The 13,190-nt window shown below is 32.9% G+C and overlaps 1 protein-coding gene across 1 annotated transcript in view; it reads right to left on the bottom strand.

Moving 5' to 3' along the window:
- The window catches only part of LOC143251659 (glutamate receptor ionotropic, delta-2-like), a 43,342-nt gene that overhangs the window by 18,724 nt on the left and 11,428 nt on the right, over positions 1–13,190 (bottom strand). The window contains exon 6 of the mRNA XM_076502919.1: positions 5,640–5,787. Coding sequence (XP_076359034.1) covers positions 5,640–5,787 — 148 coding nt within the window. The remainder of the gene's footprint in view (positions 1–5,639; positions 5,788–13,190) is intronic.

The following is a 13,190-nucleotide window of genomic DNA, read 5'->3' as shown; positions in this document are numbered from 1 at the left end:
TATCATGGTTTTATAATGAATAAAAACCGCAGGTTTAAAGTTGAAATATATGAAATAAACAGTGGTGCATAAATCGGTAAAAATGTGCATATATTAATGCATGAAAAACTGAAGTCTTTGTTTAGTAAGCTGTTTGTAAAAGGTATGGCTGCCTTTATCAATTATCTAATTCAACGTCAAGAAAAACATTTATTTTAAAACCATATAACGAATCATTTTTTCCTGTAAGAGTATATGTAGAACTACGTAATTACAAACACATCTACAGCAAGCTTTTAGCAAAATAGAAGGTCGAGTAACTTACTTGAGCATATTGTTGTGCCATTTCTCACACAAATATAAGCATGTTAGGTAAACAACCAGCCAAACTATGTTCTGTTGTATGATATGTATGTGTTTTCCCAGTTTGTTCAACCAGTATTAACAAACTTTACAAATATATTCTTCACAGTCTATATCGTCAACTCTGTTAAACCATCTAACTGGAGAAAGTATTATAATGTGAAAAACACACATACACCATGCACAACTGACATTTGAAATTAGTTCCCTGATCAAGGTGAATCTCTCCAGGGACACCAAAATTGGTTGTTTAATGATCAACCAATGCACCAGTGACAGATTCTACCAATAGAAAAAGTTGTAAAACTCGTTAAAATAACCAATGAAGCCAAGAATATATCGTTTTCCACTTTTGATCTCCAAGAAGAGACTGGTAATATTCATGGTTATAATCTGTACAGCTGTAACTGCTTGTACAAGTGCCAAAGAACGTGTGCTTCTGACTCAGTTACTCAAGCTGGAATGGATGTACATCCATTTGCTGCACAGTAAATAGCTCTTTCTGGAGTTCTTGAAGGTTGATTTTCGACATCCAATCACCTGTGTGGCTCTGAATATAGCAGTGAAAATGGCTTATTTTTCATTTTAGAGTTCTGTGCAGTGAAATAGTCCATCTGTGTTTCTGCATTATTCTCTCAGATGACGCCATACGACCATATCATATTGCCAATGTGTGATCATCCTTTCTAGATTTTTAAAAATTATCAGCCATTTCAGTGATGCATAGGAGACCTTTCAGTTGTAAAAGTAGTGCCAGTAGTGCTTTATGAATGCATATTACAAATGCATGCAATTTCTTTTCTTTTGTATAGTATCTGTATTCATGGATGGATAGAATATGCAATATATTGTTTGGCCTCATCTGTACATATGATGGCGCTGAAATTATTCAACTGTTGCTGGCAACAGCATCCAACTGTAATTTATAATCCTGATATGAATATGCCACAATGGGTGCTTAATTTAAAATACACTTCAATAACAGAAATTCACGATCACATTTCTCATTCCTTATGAAATGTGCGTCAGCTTTAGTAATAATGTACATTAGAGTAACAATCATGAAAAAAATTGTCAATAAAATGTCAATAAAGTAAAACAAATCCAAGGAAATTTCGAAATTCTTATCTTTTCACAGATTAAGATGGGTTTTAACGTTCTGTAAAATCAGTTCACCTGTTGCGAGATTCTTCAGTACATTTATACTCATCATGCTAATGCCAGGACTAAAGGCTGCAATTACAATTTCTATTATTCATATGGTCTAAATATAGCCAGCGATGTGCCTCTCCATTCACATCAAGTCTCCACTGTTTGCCAGAAAGAAGGATATGCCTACTAATTGAAATTGTGGGTTTATTCTAAATGCTTAATACATGGCAGTATGTCTTAACCCCTTTGCATATCCTGTCTACTAGGGACTCTACTACTTGCTCTTCCACGAATTTGTGTAAGCACGTCCTAATTACCACCAAGCCAAGACAAACTGTCTACTATGCTTTCCAAAGTCAGTAATTTTTAAGATCCTTTTACAGCTCTTTCTTGATGAAGAACGAATTTTACCGAAAACACTAGTTCTTGGGGTCATATTTGGAGGTATTACAATGGCTACTGTCATCTGTTTCTCATCCTCTAACAAATGTCTGAGGGCACCTACGCGAACCTCACTATCTATGTAGGGTACAGAGATTTTGTATTCCTCGTTGTTTTCTATTACCACTGCAGTGTATGCCTTTATGCTTTTTCATGCAGATTATAAAGTACATCAGTACAGACAGTGAGTTCTCAGAGAGACTTGTCTCATGAGTCATGAATTCAGCGCATTTAATGGTGTGGCACTCCAGTGAGTTGAAATACTGTCACAACTTAGCCATTAATGTGCCTAAATTGACCAGTTACTCTTCTGGTGGTACTGAATAGCACTTAGTGCTGGACCATCTGCACTCAAGATGAAGCACTACGTTGCCAAGGGCTGCATACAATCATTTACCAGAACCTTCTCAGAAAGTGATCCAAGAGTTCCTTGACCTATCTCTTAAATGTATGGCATATGCTTAACTTTGCCTCTACCATTATCCAGTATCAGAGATCTATCTTGAGTGAGCCTCCCTTACTACTCTGGTATTTTCTGGTGTAATCCTGAGTAAGCAGTTAGGCCTATTAACAGAAGATTCTTAGATATTGGATCTTGAAGTATGTTTCTCCTCAAGCGCAATTAGGACTTTTTACACAAGGAAAGAGACAAATATTGAAATTAATTAAATAAACAAGAGCATGCAGTACAACAGGGTAAGCGTTTCTATGAGTGTTTGTAGAAGTGCCTGAAAAGTTTGGAGAGACCTTTACTGAAAGGTAAGCATTAAGCATGGTAAGCAAAGTGCAATATCTTGTAACAGGCGAGAATCCACGAGGACATCCACATGTTCCAGTGATCAGTAAGTAACTTAAACAAGAAGGATTTCGGTTTGAAAAAGCAATACAACTCACAACACAGCTCTTCCATAATACATCAGTTCTACTAACACATACCTCATGCATCTGAAGAATGAAACGGGTATTAACATTATTTCATATAGAGGCTTACTGCTGAACTAGCTGGACGCAACAACTATGGATTTCATAAACAATTGGACTATTGAAACAGGTGCTAGAAAACAATCGTTCTCTCACAGTATCTGAATTATAGAAGATCAACAGGGAGATAAGTGCTCTGAAAATGAGAGTCTTAAAACATACCCTTTTGCAACAAAAAGTAGATGATTGTCAGATAGCATTACCAGACGTAACGTTATGACATGACTCAAACGACACAGTAAGATTCAACCGCTATATCAGTTTAATACCATTTTATACCCCCCCGCTAGTTCAGCCGTATGTCTTCGAATTTACAACGCAAAATCAGGGGTTCGATTCCCTGGGTTGGCTCAGCAGATGGCCCAATGTGGCTTTGCTGTAAGAAAACACACACAATACCATTTTAGCTGAAACATAGTAATGGTTGCAGCGGAAAGGGTAATGTTAGAATATGAGGTTTACCTCACATTATGAGTTTACTTCTCCATAAAGATGAGGGTAGGTAGCTGATTTTACCACCTGTTGAATAATTACTAATTAACTTACATGTCTATTTCTCAGTTAAAGAGATTTCTTAAAAGCTTTTTCAGGATGTTGAAAACTGATACTTAAGAAATCAATAACAATAATCATATGTTATTAACCTTTGCTGATGCTAACCAAAGGATTAGAAAACAGTTATATGTATTACTTGTGATGTAGAAAAACACAGAATAGACGCAAAACCACGCAAATGAATGTATGCTTTGAATAGTTTCATTCCTTTAGGCAGTTAGTTGTTAATGTGTTGAGATTTTGCATCATTACTAAAAATTCATTTTATACTAATGATAATATAAAACTCATTTATAGCAGAGTTAAGTATTACGAGTGTAGAAATTTTCACAGAAAATTCAGATGAACATAACTGAAAACTGTGGTAAAGTATCCAAAAGGATGTATAGTAATACTGTATTTAATATCAAAGCAATATATTTCCATATGTAACTTACTAGGCATTAAGTACATATATATATTTATTGTAAATTGAAAAACCGTTAACAATTTTCTATATTACTGCAGATATATATAAGATATAAGGCAAATATATCTAAATAAATGTTTCTCGCTAGCACAGCGATAAGTCTACGGATTTACAACCCTTAAAATCAGGGGTTCGATTTCCCTCGGTGGACTCAGCAGATAGCCCGATGTGACTTTGCTATATTCAAATACACACACATTAAGTAAGTAAAATATTACTTTCTGTTGTGTGCCCATGCAATTGCTTCGCATGATGTAGATAAATCTTCACTAAAATTGGTATGGAGGTTCATTAGGCCCATGCGAAGGTACGTACAAATTTTCAATTTAGGGGCTGATACAGACGTTTTTACGTTTTTTTACCACTACTGCGATCGCTACTGATAATTTTTTATCAAATATGGCATGATCGTTTGTTGGATTTATGTGACGACACATGCAAAAATGCGGTTTCATATTTTATGAATTGCAGTTTTTATGAGCGGTTTTTTTACAATTACATAAACAACTTGTAATGTCTTAAGATAACCTTTTATTAATCATGAATTTACATAACTTCCATCCAGGGCACGGGAACTTCATCTAGTAGTGAAATAAAGTAAATTAACTTATTTTAGAATGATCTAAATAACGCAGAGTGAAAATATTTTGCAGTCCATCGTTGACTCCCTGTCGCCAGTGGTTCGAAAATAGGGAAGCCACCACACTACATAAAATACGCACTGTCAAATTCACTACGACAAAACTCCATAATCAAAAGCAGAAAGCTTCTGCTTTGAGCTTTGGCCAGTGCTAAAAACTCCACTTGCGTGTAACCAGAATCACATCAGACAAAAATAAACTTATTGATAGTGTGGTTTTACTTGATGTGATATATATAACAACAACAAATTATTATATATATAATGGTTTGGTTTGTTTTGAATTTTGCACTAAGCTACACGAAGGCTATCTGCGCTAACCGTTTCTAATTTAGTAGTGTAAGACTAGAGGGAAAGCAACTAGTCATTACCACCCACTGCTTTCTCTAGGGCTACTCTTTTAACAACGAATAGTGGGATTGACCGTATTTTATAACGCCCCACGGCTGAAAGGGCAAGCATGTTTGATGTGATGGATATTCAAACCCGCGACCCTCAGATTACGAATTGAGTGCCTTAACCACCTGGCCTATAATGTATAAATATAGTTTATATAAATTAGCTGTCAAGCAAAGGGAAACAAAACTTTATAAAATAATTTAAAGCTCTTAAATACTTAGCAAAACCTCTATCATTGCATTAAAAACGAATATGCAGAATAGATATATGATATCCATTGTGAATATGTTTCACAAAAAATGTAAGTCTAAATGTATAATATTCGTCAGGTAAAGTCGTAATATATCAGTACAAACTACAAAGTAATTAAAAGTGTGCTAATATAAAACAATAAAAATAGTTGAAAATTTCTAATCTTAATCCTTCATTGCAACAGTGAAGAAAGGAGAATTTGTTCATTTGGTCAGAATTTTTGGATTTAAATCGAAAAAATAGTAATTAGATTAGATTATTTTATTTTTATGTCGTTGTTAATAACGCTACAACTATTTAATATGTTCATTTTTTTATCATATATTTTTTTAATGTTTCACATTTCTATATAATATAAAAAAAACAGGAAAACCAAGTTTGAAAGATCTAATCATTAGGAGAACTGACCTTGTTGAAGAAGAATTGTTGTGTATTTCCAAAAAGTACTTCCTAGTTGAAATAAGGAGCACATAGATATTGGTCTTTCCATTATAGCAGTCAAAATTATGTCACTTCCTGCTATAACAAGCAGTGCAATAAAAAGAAATACCCACACCTGTTCGGAATGAAAAATAAAAGTGTACATTAAGTTTTCTTTACGCTTTTCCTTAGCATCTTGTACGTAAACCTGTAAGTTACTGTCTCGAGAAACGAGTCTAATTATAATAATGTGTTAGATAACATAATTAATGAGGAGTTACATAATATTATATCTTTTCATTATAAGTCAAATTCATCTTCTTATCCATTTATCCTCCTATTGATTAATCTCTAATCTTCACATCGAAACTATATATATAAAATTGGTTTCACTAGTTAAAGCTTTACTCTTATGAGTCTGGGGAAGACCATAATAGTAATACAGTGGTAAATCAGCAAAGAATTATTTGTAGGCAGAATGATGTTTAATGTTGAAAACATCCTGCATATTTTTCACATTATCTTGGTCTGTCTTTTTCAGGTATGACACAAAGTACAAAAATTTGGTATAAAGGAATACTAAAAGAATAAACTCCGCCAAAGTTTGGTGATGTTACAAGGACAACTATTACTGTTTAGGACTAAAAGCATTTTGTGTTATAATTTTAATAGTTTATAAACATAAATGTTATTAATATATTTTTGTTTGATGTTAATGGCATATGAGGTAGAGTTTTCAAGTTACTATCTACGCATGAGACCTTGGCGTTACTTAGGACTGATTTCCAAAACGGAAGGCTTATTTAATATACTTTTTACCACGTTCATGTTAGTTACTATGTACATATTACTTTTGTTCATTCCGTACTACTTGTTTCGAGATAAGTAATAAGAAGCTTATCTAATGTGAATGTTTTAAAAGTGGTTTTTACACCACTTTTAAATTACAAAATTACTTAGTTATTTTAATGATAATTTCAGGCATAAAATCAAACAAAAGGAATTTGTCTATGTTTTCTGTGTTGTTATTTTCTGAGGAATACTGGAATTATCGTAGAATATTTTGATTTGATTTACTTTTCTATTTACACTTGTGATTGGTATAAATTTCTCGCAAAGGGCTATTTACATTAGCATAAGCAGGGAAACAACGGGCGTCTTTCAAAGAGAGATTCATATAATTGAGTTATCAATTGCTGAAAGTAACAGACTGATAAGAATGTGTAATCCATGCTCTCTAATGAGCTTGAAAGGTAAGAAAAGTTTATGCTTTTATCGTTTATGTGTAAATACTTTTTCATGCAGGTTACATGGCATCTCGTGTTCTTTGCTATTGGATTGATTTGCTCAGTAGCTTCTTTTAATTTATTCTTCTTTACTGTTAGTTGTTTGTATCAAATAAAGTTTAGTGACACTATGCACAATACTTAGAAACTTGTGAGGACATTGATTAAATATTACTAAATTCGTGTTGCGGTCTAAAACTTACTCGTTCTCCCCAGAACAAAAGTTTAGTTTAGAAGTTGTTCGCAAATCAGTTCCCCAAGACAGAAAGCAGTTCAAGATACTAAAGGTATCCAATATTCAAGGAAGCCAGTTCGTCACTCCAACTTTGATGTAAGTTACAAGTTCTATTTCTCTTAGTCGATCGGTATGATCAAGAAACTAAATGTGTAATATAGCTAGTAACTTTACTATATCTGTGTATATCTCTAATAATTGTGATTGAAGAGTTGTTAAGAATAATAAAGGAACTGATAGAACTGCTGAGAAACTAACTGAATTAAGTCAACAAGTAATGTAATTTTTGTAGTTACGTCTTAAGAAAGTACTATTAAAGACTGGTGTTCTGTATAATTCCGTTTATGTAAACTCTTCGAGCAAAACTCGCGACTCTCTCCTAATTTAAATGAATAAGTGTGACTGATGGTAAAAATCGAAGCTCCAAGAACTAGCCTAAACGTCTGCCCGTCACAATAAAATATGACAGAAAGGACTAACATGCTCATTGACGAGGATTCAAACCTGCCACAAATAGATTCCACAAGTATCCTAATCACCAGGCCATGCCTATACTTGGCAGGACTTCCACGTTAAAGAACATCAGAAGTAGTAACCTTTGAGGAAATATGTAAAAAGTATGATTTCAAACCCTTTCATAAGAAGAACTTCCCACCTCACTCACAATATTTGTACAACTTGAGCTGTCGAGGCCTCATAGCTATCAGTGTCAGCAGTTAGATAACACTACGTAACAAAATTTCTACTTTTTCTTATTCCTGGGCAGAAAGTGTTATTTCCCAATTGCTTATGTCTAAAGTAAATGGAAAAGATCTATTTTTTCTTCAAACTTTGCTTTTGTGACGTGGGAGCGCATAACGAAAACATGATGGGAGACTATATTTGAGGGCTGATACGCGAAAGTGATTTACATTACAATCGCAAATCTCGAAAAACTAATCACTTCTAAACATTTTTGTATAACTTTAGTATAAATACATGTAAATCTTGATTCATACGTTTTATTCAGACCTTATGTAAATAAAAATGTGCAAATTTGCCCGTTTTTACATAGAAAATAGGTTAAATTCTAAATTTAAGACACCTTCTCCTGTGGACCTCATGACTTAGGCCAAAGTAGAGATCCAGCTCCAATACGTGATTTCACTCGCAAAACAGGCTAAGGCTTTGAAAGAGATAGAAACCATGAAATAACAGGAAGGTATATAATTAAGTTGTAGTCCATGAGTATCTCCTTTTGCGCTTGTGAATAAAGATAGATTTAGAGGGTCTCTATGGGCTATTGGAAGGTGAAAGAAGTTGAAAAAAGGAATGCCAAGATTGAAGCTACCTTTATAGGGATCAAAATATATTTGAATATTGGATTTTAACAATGGATATAGGCAAGTAGAAGCTGACAAAGCAAGTAGAGAGAATATAAACTTTATCATAGGAAATGGTTTGTAGTAATTTGTCATACCACCATTTGGATTATGTAATGCTTCTGCTACATTTCGACGATTAATAAAGAGTGGTTTGTCTTTTTGTTACTATAGAATTTCGTACTAATTTACTTGGATGATATAATTATACATTGGAAGATCTTTGATAACTTTATTGATGAACTAAGTTCTAGATTAGTTGAAGAAAGAGAACTTTAAGCTAAACCACAAAAACTATGAATTATTCATCAAAATGTGAGTTTCTTATGGCATATAATTAGTATAAAAGAAGTGTATATAGATCCATCAAAGATTAAGTACGTCCAGAAGTGGCAAACGCAAAAGAAACTGCTTGATATAAGATTAGATATAAGTGTGCTCTTTACTATTGTCATTTTGTAAAATCTCTCCCTGACATAGTTCATCCTTTGTAAAATATGTTAAAGTTATATTGAACCTTCTGTACTCTCACCCAAAGAACGCAAAGTTGAAAGAGCCTTGTAGAGAAATAAATAAAACCATCAATAACATATTACTTGATCCAAGAAAGACTTAAAACAACTGGTGATAAAATAAAAAATAACTAGAGCGTTAATGCTGATAAGACTGTATTCCACTGAGATGATGTTATGGATGAGCTCTAAGGTTAAGCAGGTGCTGAGAAAAGCCACATCCTGTACTGTAAAGAATCAGTAACGTGGTTTACAGCATCCAAAAAGAAATGTGATCCAATCTAAAAATCATCCATTACATATTTTTTAATTGGGTAACTCCAGAGAAGAACTTGTCAGCAGAACTTCAATCTGAGGGGGAGTCCAGCGTGTCATTCAATCTACTTCTAAATAATAATAAAGTTTAGAGCTAGCAGTGGATTCATCCAATCACCTATCTAAGGAGAACTCTCTCATAATCAGAATGGCCAGCAACAACAAGAAACTAGAAGGAATTCCATCCATATGCCACATGTCTTTAAGAAAGGGCCACTAAAAGACTTGATGAATTGGAAATGTAGTGTAAATTTGTTATTTTTATACTAAGATTGTTTAAGGGACTTCACAATCCAGGAATGAGGCAGTTTTGTAAGTTATATTTTCAATGTTCCAATTTATTTATTAACTACAGGCCATAGAACGTCAAGAGAACTTTTTTTGTAAATTTAAGGCAATTTTTCAAATTGTAATTTTAAAACTGTTTTTATGAAATAAAATATGCTATCATGCTTATCAAATTATTTTGTGTAAGTTATGTTATTTTACATTAATTAACTTCATTTCTAACGTAGGCCTACAATTTATGGCAGTGTGCATGTGTTGAACCTTATATAAAAATTAAAGAATTAATAAGGTAATTTGTTATTGTTACGCAGATTGATTGTTGAATAATTTTTCCTGGATAGTTTTAAAAGAAGTCGCCCATGAAAGAATAATGTTGCAACAATATGCTTGATTTTTCCTAGTTGACATTTTAATTTTATTTTGTATTTATGCGAGGGATATGTAAACAGTTTAATTTTATTAAGCCATATATTATTTTTAAGAATAAATATAATTTGGTACACATGTTCAATGGAAGTTAAATTTTCTATTTGGAACGAGGGGTGGATATGTTTGTACAAACACCAGTGAAGCAAGCAAAAGCACTCTGTGTAACTCCAATTCAACATGTTGCCAAATAAGTCAATGATAACACAATGTTTCAGTCTTATCATGTCTACAAAAGATTATGATTTTGCGTGTCGGTATTCAAGAATCATAACGTATTGATTCAATACGTCATTGAAGTTTCAAACCAAGTATGGGATCAAAAATATTGGATATACAACAATTATTATTTACTTTATTCAGTGACCTAATATTTAATACTTATTTAGATAAGGAGAACAGAGTAGATATTAAACATGATGTATAACCATGTCAACTAATTTTGATAAATTGAATGAGAAGTGAGCGACTTACGTTGAAAGATAGAGCTCTATTAGAGCTTGTTAAACAACACAAAATAGAGAAAAGAGTGTCAACAGAGGAAAGGCAAAGAAGAGAGAAATATAGACTAAAAAAAAGGAAACTGAAAAAATACAAACACAAAATAGAAAAAAAAAGGTTAGACATAAATCTTACTGTTTTTAATATTGAACTTAATAACTGGTCAAAATTTAAAAGTCAAATAAACATGGTCAAATCCTTAGCATAATTAATATGATTGATTCTCATCGAATATTTCTGATTATGGAAAAGTTATTAAATATTCGGGAACACTTGTGCCACATTTTATAGAATGTAGTTTGGAGATCAACGAACTTACTAGAATCAAACTTTTCACAGAGGATGTAATGAAATTCACGTGCAGAAGATTTTACACTCTAGATATTTCTATAGTTGTATGGTTTAAAATGTCATTAATGACGTTGTCAAACTAGTACCTTCTTCTCAGACCTGACTTCAGAAAGTCAGCACGCTCAAGTTTTCAGAAAATGCGGAATTGTGTATGGCGGTTAGAAAAAAGCTGGAATTGTATGTGACAGTGAAATTGAACTTGTCAAGGCATTTCTATTGAGAAATTATTGACTTTGACTTTGACTTCAATTCACAATAATAATATTTTTACAATGAAATATTTACACAATTATGACGCAGTATTGGCAAATTTGTGAAAAATTATTATTGAAAATTGGCTCTATCTTGTTTTTTGGTTTCACAGTGAGTAACTTCTGTCGTAGCAGACACTGGGGACTCATCTGGGATCTGAAATTAATGTAATTAATCATTATTTATTGATAGATTTTAGAGTAAAATGAAATTGAATTGAATTTAGGTTTTAAAGCGAAACCAACAAGTAGCTAGTATGATGTTTGAAGTAGATAAATGTTTAGAAAACCCCACCCTGAAACAATTTTACAATTTAAAAAAATTTGATTCAATGTTATTAGCTAAGCACTGTTAGTTACCTGTTAAGATTTTAACGAGAAAGCAAGAAATTAGAAGTTTAGTGGTTAAATGTAAAGTCACGATGCACTAGTTAATAGATGAAGGTGAGACAGATGCTACTGAATTAAAGAAATTAGAATTAGAATATCAGTTAAGGTAAAATTATTCTTATTGTGATTAGATAAACTTTGAGTAATTATTATCGTAAATTGGCTCTGCCTTATTTGTTGGATGTACAATCGGTAATTTCTATTGTAAAACAAGTTAAAGTTGAAAATCAGAGTGGCTGACCAGAAACAGGATACCACCAAGAGTGACAAGAACTTAACAGATAAAAGATAGAAGAGATACTATATTTATTATAAAATAGGGCACATTGCAAAATAGTGCAAGTCCATCACCAACAAGCAATAGTGGAAATTTCTACAAAAAGTTGGAACTACCTACAATGATTGTGCTTGTGATAAAGAAGAAAAGACTGACTGTCAGCACAGATGCTGTTACCATAAGAAACAGAATTGAGAACTCATCAAATTCACTACAAGAATTTTCATAACAAGAGTGTTAAAAATGAATTATTTTAAACCTGATAGCTATGACAAGTTTTGTTACAATATTTTGTAAGAGTCTCACATTGTTTATGCTATTTAGTTGTTGTATTAGACTTCTCAGTTGTTCTCGTTTTTGTAATATTATTGCTACTAGATAGCTAGATATTTCTAGACTTTTCTATTTTATGTTATAAATATGTTTTGATACAGAGAGGAAGTAAGTTAGTAAAGGTAAAGTTAGATTGCGTGATTGTCAGTTTATCTATAACGAGCGATTACTAAAGTGAAAGTTTCACAGTTTATATTGTAACAACAGAGATAGAAAGAAGAATTTGTCTTGGCGATTAGATTCTAAAGTAACTGAGTCAGACTGTGTGGACGTTTGACGAAAAAATATTTAAAGCTCTAGATTCAACCGTGGTAAACAGTAGTGTAAGGACTTGGATTTTTCATATACATTTGATTTGTTTTGAATGTGTTATATTAATACAAGTGGATGGCGTGCTGTCTGTTTAGTGTTGAAATTTATGGCCAACAAATCACCTGCAACAACTGTAAAAATTACCAGCCTTTGTAAGAACCCAACAAGCACATTATAGGGCTGTAATTAGTAAACCAACAGAATCACAAATCATACTTTATGGCTCAACGCCTTGTCAAAATTGACAGTAAGAATGTCTATTTCTAAGCATATTGAAGTAAGCAACAAGGCCATAATATCTTGATCGAACACGTAGTTCACCAAATATCGACAATGCGCTGAACCAATAAACAAGGTGTTCGAAAAGTCACTGTGCACTTATATATTTATTAACAGACATTTTCAATATAAAATACAGGAGGTAAATATGAATGACAATTATAAACAATGTTGAAGTGACCCCCGTTGGCATCAATACAGGCTTGGATCCTTTTTGTTTTGTTTCTATACATCGCTATCAGTTGCTGGCTTGAAATAGACTGAATGAATGCTGTTATCGCTGCTTTCAAACTGCACAGTGACTTTCCGAACACCCTGTATTATGACTCTATAGGACCATAATGCGATGATCCAACTCGTAGTCGTGTATTCAACAACGCGTCAAATCAATACTTTACTATCATCGGCATCTCTGCTTCTAT

Source organism: Tachypleus tridentatus, chromosome 6 (assembly GCF_004210375.1).
Source record: "Tachypleus tridentatus isolate NWPU-2018 chromosome 6, ASM421037v1, whole genome shotgun sequence".
NCBI classification, from domain to species: Eukaryota; Metazoa; Arthropoda; class Merostomata; order Xiphosura; family Limulidae; genus Tachypleus; species Tachypleus tridentatus.
This window is presented reverse-complemented; position numbering and strand designations above follow the sequence as displayed.